The 27309-nt window shown below is 41.1% G+C and overlaps 1 protein-coding gene across 2 annotated transcripts; it reads right to left on the bottom strand.

Annotated features, from left to right (window-relative positions):
- Positions 1-18104: 18104 nt before the first annotated feature.
- Positions 18105-26055, bottom strand: NDUFB4 (NADH:ubiquinone oxidoreductase subunit B4). 2 transcript variants are annotated; one of them, XR_004670680.3, is made up of 4 exons: positions 23867-26055; positions 19176-19322; positions 18568-18821; positions 18105-18225 (listed from the first exon to the last, which is right to left on the bottom strand). XR_004670680.3 is itself a non-coding variant. In XM_003825164.5 (3 exons), exons 1-3 carry the CDS (start codon positions 24281-24283, stop codon positions 18163-18165), a joined length of 627 nt encoding a protein of 208 aa, XP_003825212.2. In that variant the 5' UTR covers positions 24284-26055; the 3' UTR covers positions 18105-18162. The 2 variants fall into 2 exon arrangements, 1 of the variants encoding a protein (XP_003825212.2); XM_003825164.5 differs by lacking the exon at positions 18568-18821.
- Positions 26056-27309: the final 1254 nt, after the last annotated feature.

Raw genomic sequence — 27309 nt, 5'->3', positions numbered from 1 at the left:
AACTATTGAAGAAACAGTTTATGTGCAAGGTGTATAAGGAAAGTAAAATATACCTTTGGTAAAAGGATTATAAGGAGGCATAAGAATGTGGATTTTTATCTATTAAAAGGTTAAAAAATACTTTGTTTTAAAGATTTAAGCAAGTTTTGAAATGTTAATTGTGAAGGAAATTCTGTGTGTAAACATATTCGCTAAAGTTAAAGGGGTATCATCCAGTTTGTCTGTGAACTGGACATTGAAATAAAAGCACAACAGGTTTTTCTTAAAGCACTAACTTGCTCTTTAACAAAAATTATAAAAGGTTAAAAAGAGCCTATAAAAATCTTACCCTATGGTCAGACATTAAAAATTGGATAAATATGTCTACAAGGTTTTATTAAAATTAAGTTTAACATGAATAACACTAATATAAAGGTGAAGTTTAGCTTATCTGGTATAAAAATCATACAGGAAGCATTGTCAAATATAAAATGGTGTTTGGCTTTCTTTAGTCTAAACGCTAATAAAAATACGTGCTAAAGGAAATTTCTCAGTAAGAAGGCACCGAGGACTATAAAGTCCACTGCTGATGTCCCCACATTTAAAATAAAAGATCAACTTCTTAGAAATTATATACTTGGTTTATATACTTCCACTTTATATTATATACTTCCACTTTCCTTTCCCTCAAAACTGAGTCTTTTTGCATAGGTACCACCCCTAGAATTTCCGGTAAACCAGCATCAGCCTGAGGATCACGTTCTCATCAAAGGGTGGAAAGAAGGAAAACTTGAGCCAGCCTGAGAACGACCCTACCTTGTGCTGCTAACCACCGAGACTGCTGTTCGCACGGTGAAAAGGGGATGGACTCATCACACCCGGGTCAAGAAAGCACCGCCCCACTCCAGAGTCATGGGCCATAGTCCCAGGGGAAAACCCTACCAAACTAAAGCTAAGGAAAATTTAACTCTTTCATCTATGCTATTACTCTTTCTTCTATCCTCGCTCTATTGCTGACCATCTAGTTATTAACATAACCAAGTCAATTTTGCCTCAAACTATTACATTTAATGCTTGCCTTGTTATACCCTGTGGGGACTTGCCAAGTCAGACAGCTCTCTACTTCAGAAAAGTCCCTTTGTCCCTCCTGACTCTCCTCAGACTGGGCATTAGTGAATTGGGACCATTTAATCTGAGGAGGCTTCAATAAAAACCCCACTGTCAACCAGGAGTCTTGCTCCCTGATGTAGAGCTTTTATGCCATAGTTGGTCCAATGTTCTTTGGGCCACTAAAGAGCAAGAATGGACTGCCACAAATGGTTTTTGTAATTTCCTAAAACCATACATTCATTTTGCTAGAGGGACAGCCCCCCGCCACCAACTGTCAGCTAAACTGGTGCAATCCTATACAGGTTATTATCTCGAACCCTCAAAGTTGTTCCCCTTTTCTAAGCCGGTTCACTTCTTTAAGCCTGTTTTATGGTATGGGGGCTAAGGTTTCAGGAACAGACCCTTTGGATTCTTTGAAATGCATTTCTTTGATCCCCCGCCACCTGCACCTTCCTCTAAGCCTTCTTCCAAAACCTCTTACAATTGAACAATTGCTCCTCCACCATCTAACGACAAGACCAAGATAGCTATCATAGAAGTTAAAGACTTAAAACAAACTTTGGCAATTAAGACAGGATACCAAGATGCAAATGCCTGGTTGGAATGGATCAAATATTCCGTCCACACATTATACAAAAGCAGTTGTTAACGCTTATGCACACGGCAGGCCAGAGGCCCAGATTGTCCCCTTTCCACTAGGTTGGTCCTCCAGTTGATGGGGCATGGGCTGCATGGTAGCTCTTTTCCAGGATTCTAGAGCCTGGAGTAACAAGTCATGCCATGCTCTCTCTCTGCTATATCCCAAAGTCCAGCACCCTGCGGGTCAGCCCCCGAGAGCCATCCAGCTTCCGTCTCCCAACACTAAGTTCACTTCGTGTCTCTCATGACAGGGAGGAAACTTAGTGTTCCTTGGAGACCTGAAGGGATGCAGTGAGCTTAAGAATTTTCTATTCAATTTTACTTATCAATCAGTCAGCCCTTGTTCATCCCTGAGCCGATGTATGGTGGACCTTTACTGGACACTCTGCCAAATAACTGGAGTGGCACTTGTGCTTTAGTCCAATTGGCTATCCCTTTCACCCTGGCATTTCATCAACCAGAGGAAGGAAAAATAAGACATCGTAAAGCGAGAGAAGCCCCTTGTGGGTCTTTCGACTTTCACATCTATTTAAATGCAACTGGAGTCCCACAGGGAGTACCAAATCAATTTAAAGCCCAAAATCAAATCACTGCAGGATTTGAGTCAATATTTTGGTGGGTGACAATTCATAAAAATGTAGATTGGGCCAGGCATGGTGGCTCACGCCTGTAATCCCAGCACTTTGGGAGGCTGAGGCGGGCAGATCACGAGGTCAGGAGATCGAGACCATCCTGCCTAACACAGTGAAACCCCGTCTCTACTAAAAATACAAAAAAAAAAAATTAGCCGGGCATGGTGGCAGGCACCTGTAGTCCCAGCTACTCGGGAGGCTGAGGCAGGAGAATGGCATGAACCCAGGAAGCGGAGGTTGCAGTGAGCCGAGATTGCACCACTGCACTCCACCCTGGGCAACAGAGCGAGACTCCATCTCAAAAAAAAAAAAAAATGTAGATTGGATAAATTACATCTATTACAACCAACAGTGATTTTTTAACCACACTAGAGATGCTGTTAAAGAAATAGCTGAGTAATTAGGGGCCACTAGCCAGATGGCTTAGGAAAATAGGATACCCTTAGAGATGATATTAGCAGAAACAGGAGGAGTTTGCGTCAAGATTAAACTTCAGTGTTGCACCTTTATCCCAAACAACTTACATGGAAGTATAACAAAGGCATTGCAAGGTCTGACTGCTCTACCCAGTGAGTTAGCCAGCAACTCAGGGGTAAATGACCCCTTTACAGAATGGCTAGAAAAGTGGTTCAGTAAATGGAAAAAAATAATAGCCTCAATTCTTACTTCCCTCGCAGCTGTAAGGTGTACTTATTCTTGTCGCGTGCTGTGTCACACCATGCATCCGTGGGTTGCTGCAGAGGCTCATAAAAATGTCACTTACTAAAACCTCCCTTAACTACCCTCTACCTTATCCAGACAAGCTTCTTCTTTTGGAAAATCCAGCAGAACAACTAAGCCAAGACATGTTAAAAAGTTTGAAAAGAAATTGCTGTAAGGAAATGCAAGATGAGGGGTTGTTAGATATGAGTTCTAAATTTCTTTTCAAAGAATCAATATGTCAGTATGTTCAATTCTTTGCCTTCTACTTTCAAACTTAACTTCCTCGTAAAGCAAACTTTTTCAATTACCTGCTCCACCCTGACTCATTCTGATTACCTTCTCTGTCATAACAATTTTTCCTGCCAAACCACTCACCCTGTCACTCGCTTTAAATTAGCCAATCGGAATTAGTTTAGCCTGTGCGGTCTAACCCTAGCCAATAGGGGAATGACACAGCAGCAGGGGCCACGTGCGTCAGGGATAAGAACCCCTTCCCCTCCCTTGTCCAAGTGTGTGCTCACCATTGCTCCATCTGTAAGGGCACACTCTTCTATATAAGTACATTGCCCTGCTGAGAATTAAAAAGATAATTTTATATTTGAGTGCTATTTCTTTTGCAGCACTGAAACTTTATTTATAACAGCAGTGTGGGGAGGGGCACTACCTCCCATAATAAGCTTGAATTCTGCAAGGGTGCTCAGATGGGGCATAGGGAGAGTCAAGGTGTTGTAGGAGTTATTAAGAAATTATTTTAGGCAGATACAGAGGAACAGGGGTCCTTCGGAAGTTTTCATTTTTTAAAGCATCTTCAGAAACCTTTCTTGTAAAGCCCGGGCTCTTAGAGCCAGGCAGGCAACCTTTGATATGCAAATGCAGGCCACTAGAAACTGGGTCCACCCAACATGGCGATTCCCAGCATTGTCCTCTTGCCCTTGCCCCAACATGTGCTGGGCAATATGGCCACCCCCACATATCCCCTGTGTAGAACATCATGGCAACCTGTACTTTCATATTAAAAGGCTAGGGTGGGAGGGCCAGCTTTTTCGTGGGCTACATGAAGGACATGCCTGGTCAAACCAATCCCCTGAGCCCTGTGCAAATCAGACACCGCCTCCTCCAGCCTATTCATAAAACTGGCTGATATCCATGGCACTTGGGGGTACCCCCCTCCCTCTGTCTCTGTACAGGGGAGTGAAAGATTCTCCCCAGGGCCTGAAAGCTTAAGGGAATGAATAACTCCTCCCTCCTCAGGCCCAGTCCCAAGGCTCCAGGCCACTTGTGCCAGCAGCATGCGTCAGCAAGACAGCAGAAGCAGGAAGAGAGCTGGCTGGAAGACACAGATCCCCCGAAGACTGAGGAAGAGGCCGTCAGGATACTGCGTAGCAGTTACATCAGGCTGAGACACTTCCTGTTTACAGGACACTATAAAACCCCTGTCCCGTCCTCATTTGGTGCCGACGCCATTTTAAGCCTCAGCCCGCCTGCATACAGGCGCTCATTAAAACAGCCTGTTGGGAGAAATGCAAATCAAAACCACAATGAGATACCATCTCAAGCCAGTTAGAATGATAATCATTAAAAAGTCAGGAAACAGCAGATGCTGGAGAGGATGTGGAGAAATAGGAATGCTTTTACTCTGTTCTTGGGAGTGTAAATTAGTTCAACCATTGTGGAAGACAGTGTGGCGATTCCTCAAGGATCTAGAACTAGAAATACCATTTGACGCAGCAATCCCATTACTGGGTATATACCCAAAGGATTATACATCATGCTACTATAAAGACATGCACACGTATGTTTATTGTGGCACTATTCACAATAGCAAATTTGTGGAACCAACCCAAATGTCCATCAATAATAAACTGGATAAAGAAAATGTGGCACATATACACCATGGAATACTATGTAGCCATAAAAAAAGATGAATTCATGTCCTTCGCAGGGACATGGATGAAGCTGGAAACCATCATTCTCAGCAAAATATAACAAGGACAGAAAACCAAACACCACGTGTTCTCACTCATAAGTGGGAGTTGAACAATGAGAACACATGGACACACAGTGGGGAACATCACACACCAGGGCCTGCTGGTGAGTGGGGGGCTGGGGGCGGATAGCGTTAGGAGAAATACCTAATGCAAATGATGAGGTGATGGGTGCAACAAACCAAATGGCACATGTATCCCTATGTAACAAACCTGCACGTTGTGCTTATGTACCCTACAACTTAAAGTATAATAATAACAATAAAATAAAATAAAAATAAAAATAAATAAATAATCCATCGACATAAATGGAAAAAAAAAAAAGCAGCTTGTTGCCCACACCGCTTCATGTTGTTTGTTGGTGGGCTCTCTGGGTTCCAACCGATACAAGAGCCTCGCAGGGAGCTGCTTCTTTCTGGCTTCTCAGTTCCTTCTTGCCTATTAAACTCTCCGCTCCTTAAAACCACTGCACGTGTGTCTGTGTAGTTTTTTTCCAATTCGACACGAGACAAGAGCCCTGGTGTTCCTCCACTCATCGAAAACGTATCAAAGGGAGGAGGAGAGGGAAGTTTAAAAAAAATCTAAGGCTTAGATATAAACTTTCTATAAGTTACAAATTAATGTGCTGTTTCTGTATTGTGACTTTCCAGAGTGATGAAAGAGTTATCACTTCCAGGTGTGAAGGAAATTGTGTCCTTCTAGAAAGATATTTAACTATTAAAATGAAAAAATAGGCTTGAGTGCTGGCATTTAAACTTCCTTATTATATTTAGTAATCAGCTAGGCTTCAATTTGATATAATTAAATTTATATAATTACATCACCAAACCTGAGGTATGTCCAAAATGTATCCTTTTGTGAGGCAGGGTAGTGTATAGATAAGAGAACAGATGCTAGAGCCAGACTGCCTGGTTTCAAATTCAGATTCTACAACGTGTTAGCTGTGTGACCCTGAACAAGTTACTTAACCTCTCTGAGTTTCTTTTTCCTCAGCTTGAAAATAATAATAATAGTACCTACCTCATAGTGTTAGTGTATTAAATGAGTTAAGACAGGAAAATTGCTTAGAATAGAACCTATCACATAATAAGCACTGTATAACAAGTAGCTATTATTTCAGAGTGTTTTTAAAATTTGGATCTTGATATATTAGTTTTCAATATAATTGTTAAGTTATCATATAATAACCATTATCAATTAGTTTAATTTTTTCAAAAGAATAGTCATTAAGAATACAGGCCCTGGAATCCAGACTGCACTTTCATAGCTGAATGAGCTTGGGCAAGTGATTTAACTTCCGTAAATCTTACCTTCCTCATTTGAAAGAAGTATATGATTTATTTCACAGGGGGTTTTCTGAGAGTTAAATGAGACAATGCACTAGAGGCACCCACATGGTTTTCAGGACATGGTGAGCATACATGAATATTAGCCATTATAAGATAATGGCTCTTTAGCTATTGTCTTTATATAATTACATCACAAAATCTGAGGTGTGTTCAAAATTTATGCTTATGTGAGGCAGTGTAGTATGTAAGAGCACAGATGCGACATCATCTAGATTATGGGGGCCCCTGAGACTCCAATTAGCCTAACCTAGGTTTTTAAAATCTGAAATTATATTAGAAGCTTCGACTCAACCCACCATGGCACTATTGACTGTGAAACCCTGTAAACCCTGTAACCAAGTATATGCAACTCTATACAGTCCTTGGAAGAGAAATTAGCAAATGGGGCAGTTTCGCTCATTCATGAGCATTTACTGCCTTTATCTTGGATTCTATGAATAAAATTTAAATCTGAAGGGCAGGCACATTGTATGATATCACTTCTCTTTATATGTATCAATTAAGAGTGCATTCAATTATAAGTATCTGAAAATCTAACATTAGCTTAACAACTAGGGCTTTGTCTCCCAAAAGAAAAAGTCTGAGGTTTGGCAGTTCAGGATGGAGAAAATGATAAGAAAATGATAAAGTTATCCCAGACCCACGTGCTTTCTGATTTTCTGTTCCTGGCATTTTGTCTTATTGTCTTCATTTTTAGGCCTCACATGCATGTTCCAGGTCAAAGGAAGGGGGAGAAACCAAAATGATGAATGAATAGAAGGCTCGTTCCTGAGGAGGGAAAGGAAGCCCTCCCTGCAGATTTCTCCTTAGGCCCCACGGGCAGAACCGGGTCACATGATAACCCTTACACCAATCCCTGTGAATCCCTGATTCATTCTCTGGGGCTGGGGTCATGTTCACCCTCCCTGAGATAAAGGGATCCCCACCAGCCTCTTGAACAAATCAGGATTCTATTGGAAAGAAAGAAAACGTAGGTGGTATTGGTAGGCAACAGCTAGTGCCCGCCATGGATTCTTGTATTGTGGCACTCCAGCAAGAACAATATGGGAGACATTGGATTTGAATCTAATATCTTCATTCTCACAGCCCCAAGAAGAGACAAATCTGCTAATACTTTACACACACAAAAAAATGCTTCAAACATCTGCCTGATTTCTTCCTAAATCTTTCCCTATTAAAATGGCTTTTCAAGTCTTCTGTTTGTATGAGGTAAGAAAGTCAACTGGACATCGTCTTTAGTGCCTGACAGTTTCACTTCTAATCACAAGCAGGTGACAGGGGCAATTGGAGCAGTAGTTCCTAATCAAAACCTAGAATCCTAATCCTTGAATTTGTAGGGTTTCTTGAAGAACTGAACAAGTCATTTCTCCTGTCCAAACTTTTCCTATAAAATTAGGCTGTGAGACTAGCAGATCTTTAAAGATCCTTCCAGCTCTAACATTCTATAAGTCTGTGAATGTGCTAGAAAACCTAAAAGTACAAGTGTTACTGGAAAGGGATGCCAATCAGGACCCCAAGAGAGGGTTCTTGGATCTCGCCGAAGAAAGAATTCAGGGTGAGTCCATACAGTAAAGTGAAAGAAAGTTCATTTAGAAAGCAAATGAATAAAAGAATGGCTACTCCATAGGCAGAGCAGCAGCTTGGGCTGCTGGACTAAGGATACTTACAGTTATTTCTTGATTATATGCTGAATGAGGGGTGGATTATTCATGAATTTTCTAGGAAAAGGGTAGGCAATTCCCAGAACTGAGGGTTCCTCCCCTTTTTTGACTATATAGGGTAACTTCCCGACATTTTCATGGCATCTGTAAACTGTCATGGCTCTGGAGGGAGTGTCTTTTATCAGGCGAATGCATTATAATTAGCACATAATGAGCAGCAAGGATGACCAGAAGTCACTTTCGTTGCCATCTTGGTTTTGGTGGGATTTGGCCAGCTTCTTTACTGCAAACTGTTTTATCAGCAAGGTCTTTATGACCTGTATCTTGTGCCAACCTCCTATCTCATCCTGTGACTTAGAAAGCCTAACCTCCTGGGAATGCAGCCCAGTAGGGTCTCAGCCTTATTTTACTCAACCCCTATTTAAGATGGAGTGGCTCTGGTTTGAATGCCTCTGACAAAAGTGGGAATCCTTGATCTCTAAGGCACCATCTCTTAAACCCTCCAGGCTGGATCAGATGTCCTTTCTCAATACCTGGATCCCCAATGCATCAGTCTTTATCCCTTTCAAAACATGGTTGAAGATATGTTCTCTGGAGTCAGGCTGCTCAGATTTAAGTCCCACCTTATTAGCTCTGTGGACTCAGGCAAAGTATTTAATCCTTCTAAATCTCATCGGCATAAAGGGGCTATTAGGAGCTACCTGAAAGGGTTGTTTTGAGGTATTTTGAGAGGTGTGTAAAGCCCTTAGTTTAGCATAGTGCCTGGAACACAAGTCAGAGTTAGTAGTGTTGGCTGCTGTAATTGTCTTTGTCCACTATAAGTTCCTCTAAGAAGGAGCTGTATCTTCTTCATATTAGTATCCTCAATGCTCAGCAAATGATAGGGGCTCAATAAGTGTTTGATCAATGCAGAAGAGGCCTGCACACCTACAAGAATTCAATAGGACATAGGCTCCTGTACCACAGCATCTCCAGAAAACCAACCATCCCCAGTATCTGCACACCAACAGCAGCTCATCCTCCTTACAGCCTGCAAAACTGTTCTGAAAGGACCAAATCACTTCTGGGCCACTCTTTCTGCACCACATGATTTTGGAGGGGAAGCTGCCTGATCAGCTTATAATAGATGGCTTCAGGGAAGTTGGCCAGTTCCATCTCCATCTACCCTCCACCCAAGCCATCCCATATAAAATAATAATACTCTCTGATGTTTTCTCCATTTTCTATAAAATATGAATAAAACCCTTTTTAGAAAACTTTCTGTTTTTAATGGATATGAAACATATAATGTAAGTTTTTGTTGTTGTTTGAGATGGAGTCTTGCTTTGTCACCCAGGCTGGAGTGCAATGGCATGATCTCCGCTCACTGCAACCTCTGCTCCTGGGTTCAAGTGATTCTCCTACCTCAGCCTCTCAAGTAGCTGGGATTACAGGTGTGCGCCACCATGCCCAGCTAATTTTTGTATTTTTAGTACAGACAGGGTTTCGCCATGTTGGCCAGGCTGGTCTTGAACTCCTGATGTCAAGTGATTTGCCCACCTTGGCCTCCCAATGTGCTGGGATTACAGGCATAAGCCACCATGCCCAATCTAACATGAGTTTGTTTTTTTTTTTAAGTGCTTAAATGTGCAAAGTTTTGGAAGTCTCCTACCACCTTCTCCTCCTGCCCTCAACAATTTCATACCAGAATTCAGCCCCTGAGTACCTCCTATACTGATTTATGGAGCAACCTCAGACAATTTTCTCTTTCCCCTAGTGCCAAGATTCCTCAAAGCATAATTATTAAATAATAGGTGAATTATTTAAATACAGTTGGTGATAGAAGTAAATAATAACTCAAAACTGATAAGGTAATACTCCTTGTGATTAAGGGGACAAGGGAACTCTAGTGCCAGGTTTGCTCCAGAAATCTCAGATGTTCCACCAGCCATCCAGCTCCAGGAAATTCAGAGGTCAGATGTCAGGAATTGAGCTTCCTTTAATACTTTGAATCCTGAAGCTTGGCAATGAGATTGATGTGCTCTGTACTTTCTTGGTAACTCAAAATGAAGGTTCTCCAAATAGGTGATGTGGCGCCGTGTCTCTCCAGGCCACAGTGAGTATCAGCAGAATGAGGAGTCTCTATCTTAGCCACAAAAATGGCTGTAAACAATGCAGCCATAGGGGAAACTATAGGAAGTATTAGTCGTATTTATAGGTACAAGTGGGTCCTCTAAATGAGGAATAGAAACATGATAAAATTCTATTTGTTCACACAAAGGTAGAAAGTGGCAGTGTGTCAAAAAATAACAGATGCTGGTGAAGATGCAGATAAAAGGGAACACTTATATACTGGTAGAAGGAATGTAAATTAGTTCAACCATTGTGGAAAACAGTCTGGAGATTTCTCAAATAACTTAGAACTACCATTTGACCCAGCCATCCCATTATACATATATATCCAAAGGAATATAAATCATTCTACCAAAAAGACACTTGCACTTGCATGTTCATTGCAGTGCCATGTACAACAGTAAAGACACAGAATCATCAAAGTGGATCAAGTCAATGGTGGATTGGATAAAGGAAATCTGGTACATATACACCATGGAATACTACACAGCCATAAAAAATAATGAAATCATGTCCTTTGTGACAACATGGATGGAGGTGGAGGCCATTATCCTAAGCAAACAAATACAGGAACAGAAAACCAAATACTGCATGTTCTTACTCATAAGTGGAAGCTAAACCTTGGGTACACACAGACACAAAGAAAGAAACAATAGACCACTGGTGGAGGGAGGGAGGAGGGTGGAGGGTGAGGATCAAAAAAACTACCTATCAGGTACTATGCTTATTATCTGGATGATGAAATAATCCGTACACCAAACCCCTGCAATACACAATTTACCTATATAACAAAACTGCACATGTACCCCTGAACCTAAAATAAGAGTTTTTTTAAAAAGACAGTGGCAGTGAAAGCTTTGAAAATCCAGAATCTTTGAATATATGTATAGCATTACATTTTTAGTAATTTTAAAGTGCTGTCCATATTTTGTAACCATGCAAATTTGATCGAGAGAGCTTCTTGTGCAGATCTCTGATTTTTTCAAATACACCATTAATTATCCTGAAGAATATAGACATAGATATTATAAGAAGACTGCCAGGTGCCACTAGGAATGAGAAAACATAAAAAGGAAAATAAATCAGAGACTGGACCCACTGGGATTTCAATCAGAGCATGGATGTTATCTTTTTCTCCAGGCAGAATCCACAATAAAGGGTAAAAAGACATAGTACTTGAACCAGCCTGTTAGGGAAGCAATATTGTTCCAGGGACGGGGAGAAGATGTTATAAAAGGGTAAGGAATTATAAGACTGACTCCTCTTGCATGTGCGTAAAGGAGAACTCAGAGGGATAATGTATTTAGACTTTCATAAAGCTTTCAACAAGTTCACATCCAAATGAGTCACCTTGGTATTGGCAGGGGCTGCTTTGTTCTGCATTGAGGGCTGTCTCAAAAATAAAAAATTATGTCTGATTGAAAATGAACATGATTATCGTCCTCCTGCAGCCTCTCTTGTCCTGCAATCATCCTCCATCCAGGAACCAGATGATTTTCCAGAAATGAAAATCCAATCATGTTTGTCCTGCTTAATCCCTTCAGTGACTCTCACTGCCATCAGGCTAGAGCCTAAACTCTTTACGTGATAAGGGATTTATGATCTGGTTCCTGGTTACCTTCCTCATTGCACACGTCATTTTTTGGATGCTCAATAGTACCAGAGTGAGCTCCTGTGCCCAGTGCCCAGGGCTAGTGCATTGGTCAGACAGATGGTAGCATGTGGTGCTCAGACGAGGTGGCAATTGTTACCCGCACCGGACCACTTTCCGGTGTGATTTCAGACATTTCATTGTTCCTGACTGATAAAAAATCTATTGAAACTGATTAAACCCACAAGAACACACTGCTCAATAATTCCTAACATTAAAACGTGTTTTTTAAAAATCCTACTAAGTAAAAATTGCTTCGGGTACTGCCTTCTTTCAACATTGGGTACCAAGAATATACTGTAAATATTTTTCCTGTTACTGAGGGGTACCAAAATAACTCCTGATGAAAGAAGACTAGTATGATCAAGAATTAATGTCTTTAATATATATTGTTTATGCCTTAAACTCATTAAGAAAAAAGACCTATCAGAAAAACAGAGCCAGGTCAGGTGGCTCACACCTGTAATCCTAGCACTTTGGGTGGCCAAGGTGGGCAGATCACTTGAGCTCAGGAGTTCAAGACCAGCTTGGGCAATATAGTAAGACCTCCTCTCTATTTTCAATTTTAAAACAAAGAGAGAGAGAGAGAAAGAAATACAGGCCGGGCACAGCAGCTCATGCCTGTAATCCCAGCACTTTGAGAGGCTGAGGTGGGCAGATCACCTGAGCCTAAGACTTTGAGACCAGCCTGGGCAACATGGCAAAACCCTGTCTCTACAAAAAAAAAAAAATACAAAAACCAGCAGGGCATGGTAGCACTTGCCTGTAGTCCCAGCTACTTGGGAGGCTACGGTGGGAGGATCTCGAGCCCAGGAAGTCAAGGCTGCAGTGAGCCATGATCGCGCCACTACATTCTAGTCTGGGCAACAAAGTGAGACTCTGCCTCAAAACAAAACAAAGCAAAAAAACCAAAAACAAAAAAACAAAAAAACAAGCAGTGATTTTGAACAAAGAAGTAAAAAAAACAACTGGATAATATGAAAAAAACTTTTAACCTCAATAATAAATAAATTCCAAATTTAAAATAGTTTTCATCCATTAGGTTTAAAAATAATAATAGTAAACACTAAGACTATATACCACTGTCCTAAATACTTTATTAGTAAGAAATCATTAAACAATACTATGTGTTATTTAGTACATCTATTATAAAGATAAGGAAACTGAGGCACAAAGAATGTAAACACTTTCCAGGTCACTTCACCAGTAAGTGGCAGAGCAAAGATACAAGGGCAGAGTTTGGCTTCTGTGACTGTGCTCAGGGCACAGGGAACAGACACTGCATTCATTGCCCAGGAATATAAAATTATAAAACCTTTTATATTTATACCCAAAACAAAACATTTGAATACTTATTGACCCAGAAATTTCACTCCCAGAAATTTATCCTATGAGAAAACTTAAGACACACACAAAAATTCATAGCAAGAGCATTCATTACATTAATTATAACAGCAAAAAAATTGGAAAATCAGTTGGGCACAGTGGCTCACGCCTTTAATCTCAGCACTTTGGGAGGCCAAGGTGGGCAGATCACCTGAGGCCAGGAATTCGAGACCAGCCTGACCAACATGGTGAAACCCCGTCTCTACTAAAAATACAAAAATTGGCCGGGCGTAGTGGTGCTTGCCTGTAATCCCAGCTACTCGGGAGGCTGAGGCAGGAGAACCACTTGAACTCAGGAGGCAGAGGTTGCAGTGAGCCAAGATGGCACCACTGCACTCCAGCCTGGGCGACAGAGCGAGATTCTGTCTCAGAAAAAAGAAAAACTTGGAAAATGAAATGTCCAACTATGAGATTGGTTAAATAAATTGTGGTAGACACATGGAATACTAGCAGTTATTTGAAATGTTGCAGAAAAGTCATTGCATGGAAAGATGTCCAAGACAAATCATTGAGCCAAAAATTTACAAATTATTATACAAAGTGTATCTCATTTTGTTGAAAAAAAAGATATATAAGCACAGAGAAAAAAAAAGTTTTAGAAGGATATGCAATTGGCCCTCAGTATCCGAGGGTTCCACATCTGTGAATCCAACCAACCATAGACTGAAATTAAATAAATAAATAAAGTCAATATACAATAAAAAATTATAGAAATAAACATGACAGTATAACAACTATTTGCATAGCATTTACATTGTATTAGGTATAATAAGTAATCTAGAGATGATTTCAAGGAAGATGTGCATAAGTTACATGCAAATACTAAGCCATTTTACATAAGGGACTTTAGCATCTGAGGAATTAGGTAACCACAGGGGGTCCCAAACCAATCCCTTGCAGATACCGAAAGACAACTGTACACTAAAATATCATCCCTGTGTGATGGAATTGGGAGTGGCTTTTATCTTATTCTTGTACTTAACTAATTTGTAATTTTCTTTTTTGGAAATTTGTAATTTTCTTATAATAGACTTGTATACTTGTATTCTTATTAGAATAGCGTGTTCCCTTTTATCAACAGAAAAGACATTCCAAGACCCCCAGTGGATGCCTGAAACCATACAGATAGTACCAAACCCTATATATACTGTTTTTTCCTATAAATACATACCGATAATAAAATTTAATTTAGAAATCAGCCACCAAAAGAGAATAAAACAATAACTAATAGTAACATAGAACTATCATTATATACTGCAATAATAATAGTAAACACTGTTATGTTATGGGAATGTGGTCTCTCTCTCTCAGAACGTCTTATTGTACTGTCTCACCTATTTTAGAACTATGGTTGACTTCAGATAACTGAATAAGTGGGGACTACGGGGTACACTAAAGTCATCTAGAAAAAAAGACTGAAGGTCACAGTAGGATTCCTTCTGTTTTTGCCCTCTAGCAAAATGAGAATCAAGTAATACAATTCTTTAAGATCTGGAGAACAATATAACAATAATGGCCATTAGGATGGGTGGAAGAAGCAGGGTCTTACCGTTATTGTAATGATATGGGCAGGGGCAAATTAGCAAACAGGAACCACATGGAAATCATATGATTTGGTCAAGTCTCATGGGCACAGGATGGTAGCTGTAGATCCAAAATAGTTTTAAGATCCATTTTGCAGGAATTCATGGATCTTTACTCCACCATTACACACAGCTACTCCCACGTGTCTACCACCTTGGCCCCTTTGAATTGCTGTTTCTCACACCTTCTAGTATTTCTGCCTTAAAGCTTCTGTTTACTCATAGATTAGATTCCTCATTACCTTAATGCACTAGTATAAGATCCAGAAAGTGGGAGATAATCTCTATAAAGGTTTAGGAGCTTCCCATATCAGTGATGTTTGTGGGTATCCAGTGGTCTTTGGCATGCCAGGATAGCCCCTCCAAAGTAAAGCACAAGTTGAACCACTTCACACCCTCTACTACAAAGAAAAAGGCACAGCACTTTGTGGGCCTCTGGATTCTGGAGACAACACATACCCTACTTGGGAACAGTACTCTGACCCATTTATGCAGTGATTTGTAAAGCTGCCAGTTTTGTTTTTCCAGAGAGAGGGTCACAGTTTGTCACCCAGGCTGGAATGCAGTGGGTGGCATGATCATAGCTCCCTGCAACTTTGAACTCTTGGGCTCAAGAAATCCTCCCATCTCAGCCTTCCAATTAGTTAGGCACATACCAGGCATGCCTGGCTATAAGCTGCCAGTTTTGAATGGAGCCCAGAAAGGACTCTGCAGCAGATCCAGGCTGCAGTGTAAGCAGCAGCCACTTGGGTCATATAACACAATAAAGCCAATACTCTAGGTGTCTGTGGTAGGTAGCTAAGGATGCTGCTTGGAGTCTCCTACAAGACCTTGGCAACAGAATAGTTGCAGTGCTGACTTCTTAGGTTGTGGAGCAAGGCCATGCCTTCTGCAGCAAAGAAAAATTCACCATTCCAAAAGCAGCTGGGCACCCAGTATGAGATGAGGTGACCATTCAACCAGAACTGCCTATCAAGATCTGGACAGTCAGAAGCACTGTCATGTGATTGGATGTACACAGCAGCTCTAGGGCACAGATGAATTTAGCTAAGCCTACTAAAGGCTTAGCTAAAGTACCAGCTTAAGGACATCTAGCAGGATTGAGGCTCAGGGTTGACCATGTGGTATATGCAATGAACCAATGGTCATAGATACAGTGCTATGCCCCAGCAGCTAGAATTTATGACTCTGAGAACCAAGACGTAGGATTGGCCCCTTTTGCCATCCCAGTAACTCATGGTGGAATGTGCGCTTCCCCTCCCTCCAAATTTAGGTTCTGCTGGAAGAAGTCCTGATTCCCATGCTGGGGCATAAGAACACTTTCACCAGGGAAACAAAATAATCTGGTACTTCTTGTATTTGGGAAACAGTAGACCAAAAAAGAAATTTCCATACTGGCAGCAGTAAGTGACCCACGGAGCTAGGGTTGCTGCTACACAATGGGGCAAAAAGGGTAATGTCTGGAGTCCAGGGGATTCACTGGAGCATCTCGGTGCTTCCACTTCCAGCCCAGCTGTAAACATGCAATTGCTACAACAAAGGGCTGATGATGATAGAGTAACTTAAATTCTGGTCCTTAGAAATGAAGGCTTTGGTGACTCCATCTGGCTAGCAATCTAGACCTGCTAAAATGATGGCCAAGGAAGGGAAATCTAGTAAATACGATGAGGGGAGATGAATGAGTTACAGACTCTGGGCCAGTTGCAACAGTATGTGCTGTAGCTGGTTCCACTAATTGTCCATACTGAGTGTTCTGTAGATTGTATACAGCCATCACCTTGAAGGAAATGTTATAGACTGGACTCAGTGTATGTACAAATAGATCCAAGCAGCACATGAAGTGGAGGAAGAAATCCTATATCTCTTTTGCCTGCCTCACAACCTCTTGGTCCACCTTTTTACTCTAACTATTGCTGCCACTGTCAGCTGCCTGCAAGTGTGACCTGACAATACTTTACCTCAGCTGCACATCACTTGCTTTCTGCCCTAAGCTTCCTTTCTCCCGCATGTGTAATGCCTGTAAAAACATCGTCAGCCTTTCCAGAGTATGTCCGTACCCTGATGTACACGAGAATTGCATGGGATAACCCTTGACCAACGGAGACAAGACAAACATTTGCTTTTCCCACATCTGGTTGAAAAATTCTACATTCCACAGTGCTTCTCAGAAGGTCCCAGGTGGGAGCCTGTTACTCTCAAAGGCAACAGGTTCATGGCACATGTTTGCTGGCTTTCCCTCCTTCCATGTTTCACTCTTCCCAAACTTCTATTCCTTCAGATCACTTCCTAATATAAACTACCTGCACAGAAGACTTTCCCTCAGTCTCTGCTTTCTGGGGCAACCCAGGCTTATGCAAGCATCGAATCAAAGTAGTCGTGGATATCCTTTGAAAGTTAAGACCAATATACCATCTACACCAGCCTTACAGAGCATGCTGGTTATCTACAGCACTTGACTTTACTCTGCCTTTGTGGTGAAATTATCACCCTACTGTTTCCAGACTTAACTACAAAGCATAATACTGTTATTTCATTGTCATCTTCATGACCTTGTGAGGTAGTAGGCTATCTCCATGCTATAGATGAGCATATGGAGGCCCAGTATTCCAACTGTTTAACTTGAGCTAGGATTCTAGCCCAGATTTGACCTCCAAAGCTCACGCCCCTAACCATTATATTTCTGTTCCTCAGGATGACCTCCACGCTCCATCTCCTCACCCCACAGTAGCCCACAATCCAGCCATACCCAACACACCTTGCCCCTTCATGCTCCTGTTTTGTCCTGTCAGCCTTGTGAACTTCAGAGCCTAGATCAAATGCCACCTCCCTAAATTCCTCAGGTGGAACTGCTTCTCATCAGCTTGCCTACATCATTTTCCTGAATCTCGATTGTATTTTTTACATCGGTGTTAGTTTGGCTGTATTTACCACTGCAGCTGGGGCCAGACAAGGGCTTAGGTATTAAATAGTACCAGACGGTAGTAAGCACTCAAATAATTGTTCAATAAACAGCTGTCAGAGTACGTACTCCTTAAGAACAGGCTCTGTCTTACTGACTGTTGTATTCTCTGCACATAACATAACGCCTGGCTCGTAGTTAACACTTGCTTGTTGAACAACTGATTGTAGAATCTGTACTTTCTAAGAGCTCACAGTTTAATGAAGTTTATGTTCATTCATTCAATGTCCAGCAAATGTTTGCTGTCACTCTGACAGCAGATTCCCAACACGGGCTGCTTCTGCTTCTGTGTTGTTAGGGTGTTAATAAGTTTTTAACATTGAGTCAAGGTAATACTAAGAAAGAGAAACTACTACTTAATGATTAATAGATGATTTATTTAGGCAGGAATACATATAGTCATCATTGCCAGACTTAATACGAGAGGTGAAATGTTCGATCCAATTTTCCTTCCTGGATAAGTTTTTCTTTCCTATCCTGTAAAGACAGAAAAAAAGTACATTAAAGACAATATATTCTGCCAGTTGGCTATATTAGATAAAAATAAATAAATAAAAAAGTTAAGAAAAACTGCATTTTGGCACAACCCACCGTACAACTGACAAACAGAATGAAACACTCCAAACCTAATTGCAATCCCACTGTCTAAAGCCCAGGGAGTGTACGAAGAAACAGTAATCCGAGGAACTAAAGACACAGTAAGAAAATGCTCCTATTCAAAAACATCTTACTCACATTTTAGTCATTAGAAATATATTATCCCATAAAACCATACATTGAAAGCAAAATGCAAACACTTTCTGGGAAAGTGTGGACTACCTTTCTGTTAAGTAGATCATTCACCAGATAATCAAAATACACGAACTCTAATGGGAATGCAGATGGGCCAGTTAAAGACAAAGCTAGACGAGTGGGCTCCAGTGGCAACACAAGCCTGGGGGCTGCAGCTCAGGGTTTAGTACCAGATGTGGAATGGTTTGGTGCCAAAGATCAGCTTGACTTTCTCTCCAATCATATACCCAGGCTGCTGACGGCAGCTATTCCCCACACAGGCAGCTTGTGCTTCTCTGTCCCTAGAGTATTAATAGGTTTTAACATTAATTTGCAAAATGTGACCAACATAAATAGAATTCACGCAAACAGGAAACGTACTAAATGATTTATGTATTCTGCTAATACTTAACCCAATAAACATCATCTTTTTAAAAAACAAATGAACTAAGAAAAATAGACAAAGGTGACTGAAAACTTTCTGTTTTAACTCCTGCTGGAAAGGAATAAAGATAAAAGAAGAGAGGAAGGGAAGGCAGAGGACAGCCCCAAGGTGGGAGGGGCACTGGTGGCAATCTTCAAGAGAAGGAGCTGCAGCTGGTCCCTAGAAAGTGAACCTATCACTCAAATACTAAACATCTGGTCTGAATACTTACCCTCTCAGTTTTGATAATATAATAAATGAAGATGAGGGGCCCAAATCCACACAGAGCTCCCATGAGTGAGTTTTTAGGAGTGGGTCTGAAATTAGGATAGACATTTATTGTTCTTGCATAGGCCCAACGAAGCAAGGCAGGATTTTCCTAAAATTAATGAAAACAAAAAGTTATAGAACTTAAGAAGGATCACATTGAGAAACAAATTCATAGGGACTTTTGTGAAAGAGCATAGATGCATTTTGTTCTCTAGAACAGTTAAGGGTATATCATGAATATTCCTAAACAGCTTCAGGAAAGATCTTTCATTTCTGGTGTTTTTTGAATTCTAATGATCTTGTTCAAATCCTTCAGAATGTAGAAGGCTCATATCACTAATTAGCTTTCTGTTTATTTAAGAATCCTAATCTTAATCTAACTAATCTAACCTAATCTAACTGTCAGAGAAGCCACTTTTTCTCCTTTGTCATTTTCATGTATTCTTCTCTGGACTGTTTTTAGCTTCATTGTCAAGTGTGACCATCAGAACCATGCAGTATTCCCAATGAAGAGAAACAGATTTCATATGCTCTATCATGCTTTGTATTTTGTTTCCAGGACCCTTTCTAATGCTATCACCAAAATAGTCTTTCCAGGCTACAAATAAGCTGTAGGAAGATGAAGGAGGGGGTAGGCTAGCTGAACTGTAAGTTTTTTAAGCTGACCTGACTGATACTTTAAAAGCATTAATTCAGACATTTCACACTATTAGAAGTTTTGTAGAAAGGTCAAAGTTGTTAAAGAAAAATAATCAGACTGTCTTAAGAAAATAATTGTCCATTTTAATATATTTATACTAGAATAACTATCCATGAATAGCAAATCTACCCACAAACACATAAATTTAATTAGCTAAATGCCCAAGTGATTTTACAAAATTAGTCTTTCCAATTAACTGACAGATAAAAATAAGCAAATAAAATCAGCTTTAAGACTTTAATATATAACATGAATATTCAAGGTCCTAACCAACATCAAGAAGTCATGATTTGTAGGACTAAAATAATTTCACAAGGTCTTCCACAGTCATATTTCAAACTAAATTACAACAATTTACCCTGAGATAATCAGCTGCAGCTCAGAAGTTTAAAAAAACAAAACAAACAAAAAAAAACCTTATGATGGAAATGCTCCCGTTCCTTTTAATCAGACTGAAATTCCTCAACGGTGTAAGCACTCACTACTAGATACAAAGTCCCAAAATATCTTCTGCTGTTCTAGAAACTATTGACATTATCACACCACATTAAAATGAAAGCACATGCAAGTGTTCTGCAGCATTGTTTATTATTATGCCTATACTGCCAACAAGAAAAAAGAGGGTAAAGACACAGATGTAGGTCCAAGGGGATGTTAAAGCTCAATAGCTGAAAGGATTAATGCATCTATTCTTACATCCTTTCTACTATAAATGTATCTGAATGACTATCAAATGGCAGACTTCTCAATTTGCTAGTCACCTCTCTGTGCTTTAATATCTGCCAGATCTGTCTTCCAGAAACAGACATTTCATTTCATAAAAATACCAATTGCCCCATGACCATAGTTCATTAAGCCCGGTAATGTTATTGAGAGGTTCCAAAAGACACACTATGAAGAGAGTTTTCCTCCTCTGACATCACTAAAAGTCCAGTGCACTCTCAGTAGCATCTGACATGGTGAAAACTCCTGAAAATCATGTCTTCACTTGACTTCCAGGCCCACACCTGCTTGGATTTCCTGCTGACTCTATGGCCATTCTCTCTTCATTTCTTTGCTCTTTTCCTCATCTCCCCAATCTCTTAATATTGGACCTCGCTGGTCTTTCCTATCTACATTTACTCCCTTGATGATGTCATCTGGTCAGATAACTTTAAATAATCTATCTAAAGGCTGATGATTCCCAAAATTTTACCTCCAGCCCTGTAACTCTACCCTGAGCTCCAGACTTAATATCCAACCAACTGCTGAACTCTGACATACGGTCCTAACAGGCATCTAAAACGTCACATATCCCAAACTGATTTCCCAACAGTCTACTCCACCTCCATACCTTCTCCTCTCCCATTCCTGTGTTTCTTAGTAAAAGGCAACTTCATTCTTAAAATCACTTAGGTCAAAAACCTTGGAGTCATCCTTGACTCCTCTTTCATACACCACATCTAGTCTATCAGCAAAGCTGGTTGGCTCTACTTTTAAAATACACCCGGAATCTACCATTTCTCACCGCCTTCTGCCACCACCCTGGTAATCAACAGAGATTGGATTACTACAAAAGCCTCCTAGTCTCCCTGATCCTGTCCTTTCCCCCATAGTCAATTCTCAACTAAGCAGCCAGAGAAATTGTTAAGTCCAGATCATGAAATTCTCTATTCAGTAAAAGTCCTTACAATTACCTACAAGGCCTGGTGTGATCTTGTCCCACTCTGCCCTCACCTTTCTCCACTTTAGTCACAATGGTCTCTCCAGTGTTTTTTCAATTAACCTGACACTCTCCTGCCTAATGGCCCTTGCACTTGCCGTTCTCTGATGAGTATGCTGCCTTCCTAGAGAGCTAGGTCCCTCACCCCACTTCTTTCAGATCTTTATTCAGATGTCACCTTCAAACAGAGGCCTTCCCTGGGCCTAAGATTGTAGCTGCTTACCTCCCCTACTACTTACACACACTCCAAATCTCCCCTGCTTTATTTTTTTTCTCATCACTTACCACTAACATGTTAAATGATTTTAATTTTTTAACTTGTTTCTTGTCTCCCCTACTAGAAAGTTTGTTCTACAAGGACAGAAATTTTTGCCTGTTTTGATCTCCATTGTTATCTTGGCATGTAAAATAGGGCCATAACAGACCCTGAGCAATTATTTATTGATTCAATCAATCATTCTTAAAGATTAGGCAAGATGGCCAGGCACAGTGGCTCAAGTCTGTAATCCCAGCACTCTGAGAGGCGGAGACAGGAGGATCGCTTGAGCTCAGGAGTTCAAGACCAGCCTGGGCAAAATGATGAAACTCCATCTCTATAAAAGATACAAAAAATTAACCGGACATGGTAGCGCACATCTGTGGTCCCAGCTACTTGAAAGGCGGAGGTGGGAGGACAGCTTGAGCCCGGGAGGCAGAGGTTGCAGTGAGCCGAGATCGTACCACTGCACTCCAGCCTGGGTGACAGAGTAAGATCCTGTCTCAAGGGAAAAAAAAAAAAAATTAGGCAAGAGAATTTACATGTATTGATTAATAAATGATAGTGTCACACACTCATTTAATCAACAGAACCAAAGAGACTGGTAGTATTACCTCTATTTACACATGAGAAAATTGAAACTACCCTGAGGCATACAGCTAGAAGACAGAAGATCTCGGTTTCAATTTCAGGTCTGACTGAGGCCTTATTCTTTTTTAATGCATCACACTAACACATCAAACCCAATCATGTGAGTTTGTAATAAATGTGTCTCTCTGCACCCTCTTCCCAAGTTAACAAGGTTCTGGCTGGAGACAGTATAACCAACTAGTTAAAAGCAGATGCTGTGGGTTACACAAACCAGGGTTAGAATTTTGCTCTATCACCTACTAAAGAGGTATCTCTGTATGACCTACTTGTCCTTCCCATGTTGTCTTCTCATCTGTAAAATGGGGACAGTTGTAGAGCTTAATCATCCAAATAGTTGTGATATGTAAATAATACTCAAAAAGAGTTTTAGCACAGTGCCTGGCACATTGTAACTTTCATTCAATCCTCATAACTTCCAAAAATTCCAAAACACCAATGCAACGTGTGGGAAAAGTCCTGTTCTGTTAACATCATATTTAACCTACTTAGCTCCTGTATAGAAAACTACCTAATGAAAGCACACCTGTTAATTACCAGTTTACTGGGCATATATTATGTGCTGGGAATGTTACACAGACTGTCTTATTTAACCTCATAATGCTATGAAGAATGCACATCATTTATATATGAAACCAGGAAACTATAATTCAGAGGAGTTGAAGTTGCCCAAGGTAACAGAGTTAGCCAATGAGTAGTGCTTTGGGTTCTGACTCCAAAGCCTAGAACTTCAGCAAGCTTCAGGGTCTTTAAAAGATGCAGGTTGAAGGAATCACTGTATTCCCATCAGGAGAGAGCAGTATCCCTATGAGCTGTGAACTGAAAGGTAAACACCAGCTCTTTAAAATCATATATATATATAAAATATATATGCATATATATAGAATATAATATATATGCATATATATAGAATATATATATAATATAATATATATATGCATATATATAGAAACATTTTCTGAACACGCCTTACGAACGAGGCACTGTGCTAGGACAGTCACATACTCTATCTCATTTAATCCTAACAGCCTGATAAAAGAGTAAGCACTATATTACGCCCATTTTGCAGACAGAAAATCGAGGATAAGCAGAGTGAATAACGTCCTTAAGGTCACGCAGGCAGGAAGTGATCAAGCCAGGATTCAAACCCAGCCAGGTCTGAGTCCAGAGCCGGTCCTCTCGAGGGCCAAGCTCTGGCAAAGGTAAAAGGGTAGTGAGTTGGCTAGGCCTGGAAGAGGACCTGCGTCTGAGATACTGATCGGGAGCGGTGGCCGACCCTTTGCGTGGTCTCTCTCGGTCTCTCCCAGGACTCGGGCCCTATTCCCGCCCGGGAGGCCCCACACTCACGATGAGCCCTCGGCGGTTGGGATCGTTGTACTGAAGCAGGTACTCTCGTTTCAGCTGGGCTCTTATGGCCAACCGCTCGGCTTGCGCCCGCCGGGTTTCCGGAGATATGTTGTATTCGGCTGGGTCGAGGGTCTCAGGCAGAGTGCGCAGGCTCGACGGCTTATACTTTGGGAACGACATCTTGGCGACCCAGGGCACAATTGCGCCTGCGCGATTCTGAGGCCCTTTGTCTATGCTGACCTTCAGCTTCAGGAAGTGCGCCTGCGCGTTAGCAGAGGTTGGTGATGACGTTAACAAGGAGCTCCGCCTCTTTCTCCTACCTTCCCGAACACGGCGTGTTCGCTCGGTGATATGCGCATGCGCGAAGTGCTCTTCTCGCAGTGCGCCCTGCGCCACCGCCGCTCCCCACCTACTCATCTGTCACCCCGCTGCTTCTTCCTAGCAGCCTTGTCTCTACTGACATAACCAGGGCTTATTATGTAAAGTTGAGCTGTGTGGGACCGGCTGTGGAGTCAGAAGTCCGGGTTTTCATTGTGGGTCTAACCGTGCTGTGTCACCTTGGATAAGTCACTTAAAGTCTCTGAGTTTCCTTTTCCTTATCCTGGAGATAATGACTCCTGTCCACCTAGCAAAGTTGTTGTGAGGATTAAATAAGCTAACAAATAGATCACAAAGTGCTTTGCAAAACAGAATTCCCTACCCAAGAAGAAGAGAATAAGCTTTTCTGTACTTTACCATGCTAGATTCATACAACATTAAGTGTAAGCTTATTTTTCACAGGTACGAAATAATGATTAATAGGAAAAATGATGTTATGAGAGAAATGTTGCCTGACTGACTATAGAAGGTCAGGAAGAAAATGAGATACTGAATAAAGCTCATGAGAAAATATCTTAGTTAAAATACTAAAACCTCTTGCCTAAAATCCTTAGCACTCTTCAGATGCAAAGAATTAAAAACATCCTTACAGGTATGAAAATACTCATAGGGGCATGTATCTTATTGTAAAAGACGATCTGGGGCGAAAACTGAAGTAATCAGAAACAAAACCTTCTCTATCCCTACTGTCCTTCCTTCTCCCCAGTTACCAAGGAGAAAAACAACTTCAAGTTTCACAGCAGGGTCTTTGGGTTCCCCTTCTCCTCAGGGGAAAAAATGTAAACAATATTTCCATAACTCGGGCAAAGAAGGATGGATCAAAAGAGAGCCCCAGCTTGGCTGAAACGTCTGGGGGCGCGTAGGTATGTTGGGAAATGGTTGCTAGAAAAGGGACCTAGAAAGTGTTGGCATTTGAAATGATGAGAAGCAGCACTGCTGTCAAATTTATTCAACATTTTAATACTGTTTTAAAATATTTATTAAGCACCCACCGCGTGAAGCACACAGCACACTAGTCAGTGTTAAGTCAATCTTCTAGGCTCAGTGGGGGAAATCCAGACAAAATGGAAGATGGGGTGTTTGCCTTTCGGGAGCTGACAATCAGGCAGTACAGAAAGAATAGGCAGAAATGGTAATATTTCAAAGTAGTCTAATGTCCAGATGAATATAGAGCAAAATGGACTCATGAGAATTCAGGCTGAGAGAATGTAGAAAAAATGAACACAAGACGAGTTACTCAGACTCGATTTTAAAGGAGAAAAAAAAAAGGAAATTCTGACTTGTTCAAAGGTGTTTTGAAATACTAAGAAAATAATACAATATGAAAAACAAGAGCAGGTTATAAAATTCTAAAGACTACATAAAGTTTCAAAAACCTGTATAGATTAGACACTGATCTAGGAAGGAGAGCATGTAAAAAGAATAAAAGGATAAAGGAATGAGTCCAGCGAGTACGAACTGATGCAGGGCAGGCGAGCCCCAAAGTGGGGCTTAGGCAACCAGGGAACTTGGCTTTGCCCAGGAAAGAATTCAAGGGCAACCCGGAAGTAGAAGAAAACAATTTTATTGAAGAGGAAGTGTTACAGCTTTGGTGGTGTCACAGCCGTGACTGCTCCTGTAGAGCAGGGCCACCTCATAGGCAGAAAGCACCAGCTCAGGCCAGCTTTGAGTCACATTTATACCCACATTTGGCAGTTTGGCCGGGCGCGGTGGCTCACGCCTGTAATCCCAGCACTTTGGGAGGCCGAGGCGGGCGGATCACGAGGTCAGGCGATCGAGACCATCCTGGCTTACATGGTGAAACCCCGTCGCTACTAAAAATACAAAAAAAAAATTAGCTGGGCGTGGTGGCGGGCGCCTGTAGTCCTAGCTACTCGGGAGGCTGAGGCAGGAGAATGGTGTGAACCAGGGAGGCGGAGCTTGCAGTGAACCGAGATCGCGCCACTGCACTCCAGCCTGGGCGACAGAGCGAGACTCCGTCTCAAACAAACAAACAGACAAAAAAGTAAAGAGGCAGTTTAAGCAGACATTTCTAGGGAAGGCGTAGCAACTTTTGGGTCATCAGGTCATTGACCTGGAAAGGGGTGGTAACTCGTGGGTGTTGCCATGGCAATGATGAACTGACACACTGGTGTGTGTATCTGATGGAAAGCGGCTTCCACCTCCGACCTGTTTAGGCTAGTGCTCAATTTGGTTCGGTGTCCGAGTCCTACCTCCTACCTCAAACCAGCTGACTAGGTTAAAGAAGATTTCTTAAGGTTACTATAAAGAAAGCTTTGGATGAGTTAAAGTAGTTATTACCACACTTGCCTGATTATCACGAGGATTGCTTATGATGAGTGTTAAAAAAAAGGGAGTTTAGCCAGGTGTGGTAGCATGTACCTGTAGTCCCAGCTACTGGAGAGGCTGAGGCCGGAAGATCCCTTGATCCCAGGAGTTTAAGTCCAGCCTAGACAACAGAGTGAGACTGCACCTCTAAAAAAAAAAATGAAGTAAAAATAATTACTAAATTAAAATATGGAATTTTTTTTTAACTCCTAGTTCCCGTTCTCCACCTGGAGATTCAAAATTGGTATGGCAGAGGAACCCAAGAGTCTGTATTTTTTACAATTTCCAGTGGGGGAGTGGTGGTATTAAAATATATTACATGCTTGTAAAACAGAGATGAGTACAAAAGGTCTTTCTTTTCCAAAGATAATTGGTACCAGAAAAGGCCCTCTTAGAATGAATCCATTAAAGATAGAGACGTAGATTCCATAGTGAAAGAGTGAAAGAAAAAGACTTGATTTGAACTTTATATTGAAAAAAATTCAACCAAAACTTATAAAAATGAATTTATCTTATATTTAACACGTTAGGTTACAACTGCAAGTATGTGCTAATTCTGGTAACTCAAATGTTGTTTTGGAGGAGGGACATAATTTTTTATATGGCTCATTATCCTTCACTGTGCATTTGATTTTTGCTGCAGGGTCTTACTTGCAAAAGTTTTGGAGGCGTTTATCTAGTTTTCCCAAAGACCTCTCTTAATCCTTTGAAATCAAATTATTTCTCTTTGATGTATT

Source organism: Pan paniscus, chromosome 2 (assembly GCF_029289425.2).
Source record: "Pan paniscus chromosome 2, NHGRI_mPanPan1-v2.0_pri, whole genome shotgun sequence".
Taxonomy (NCBI): Eukaryota; Metazoa; Chordata; class Mammalia; order Primates; family Hominidae; genus Pan; species Pan paniscus.
The sequence above is the reverse complement of the archived record's forward strand: the minus strand, read 5'-3'. Positions and strand labels throughout refer to the sequence as shown.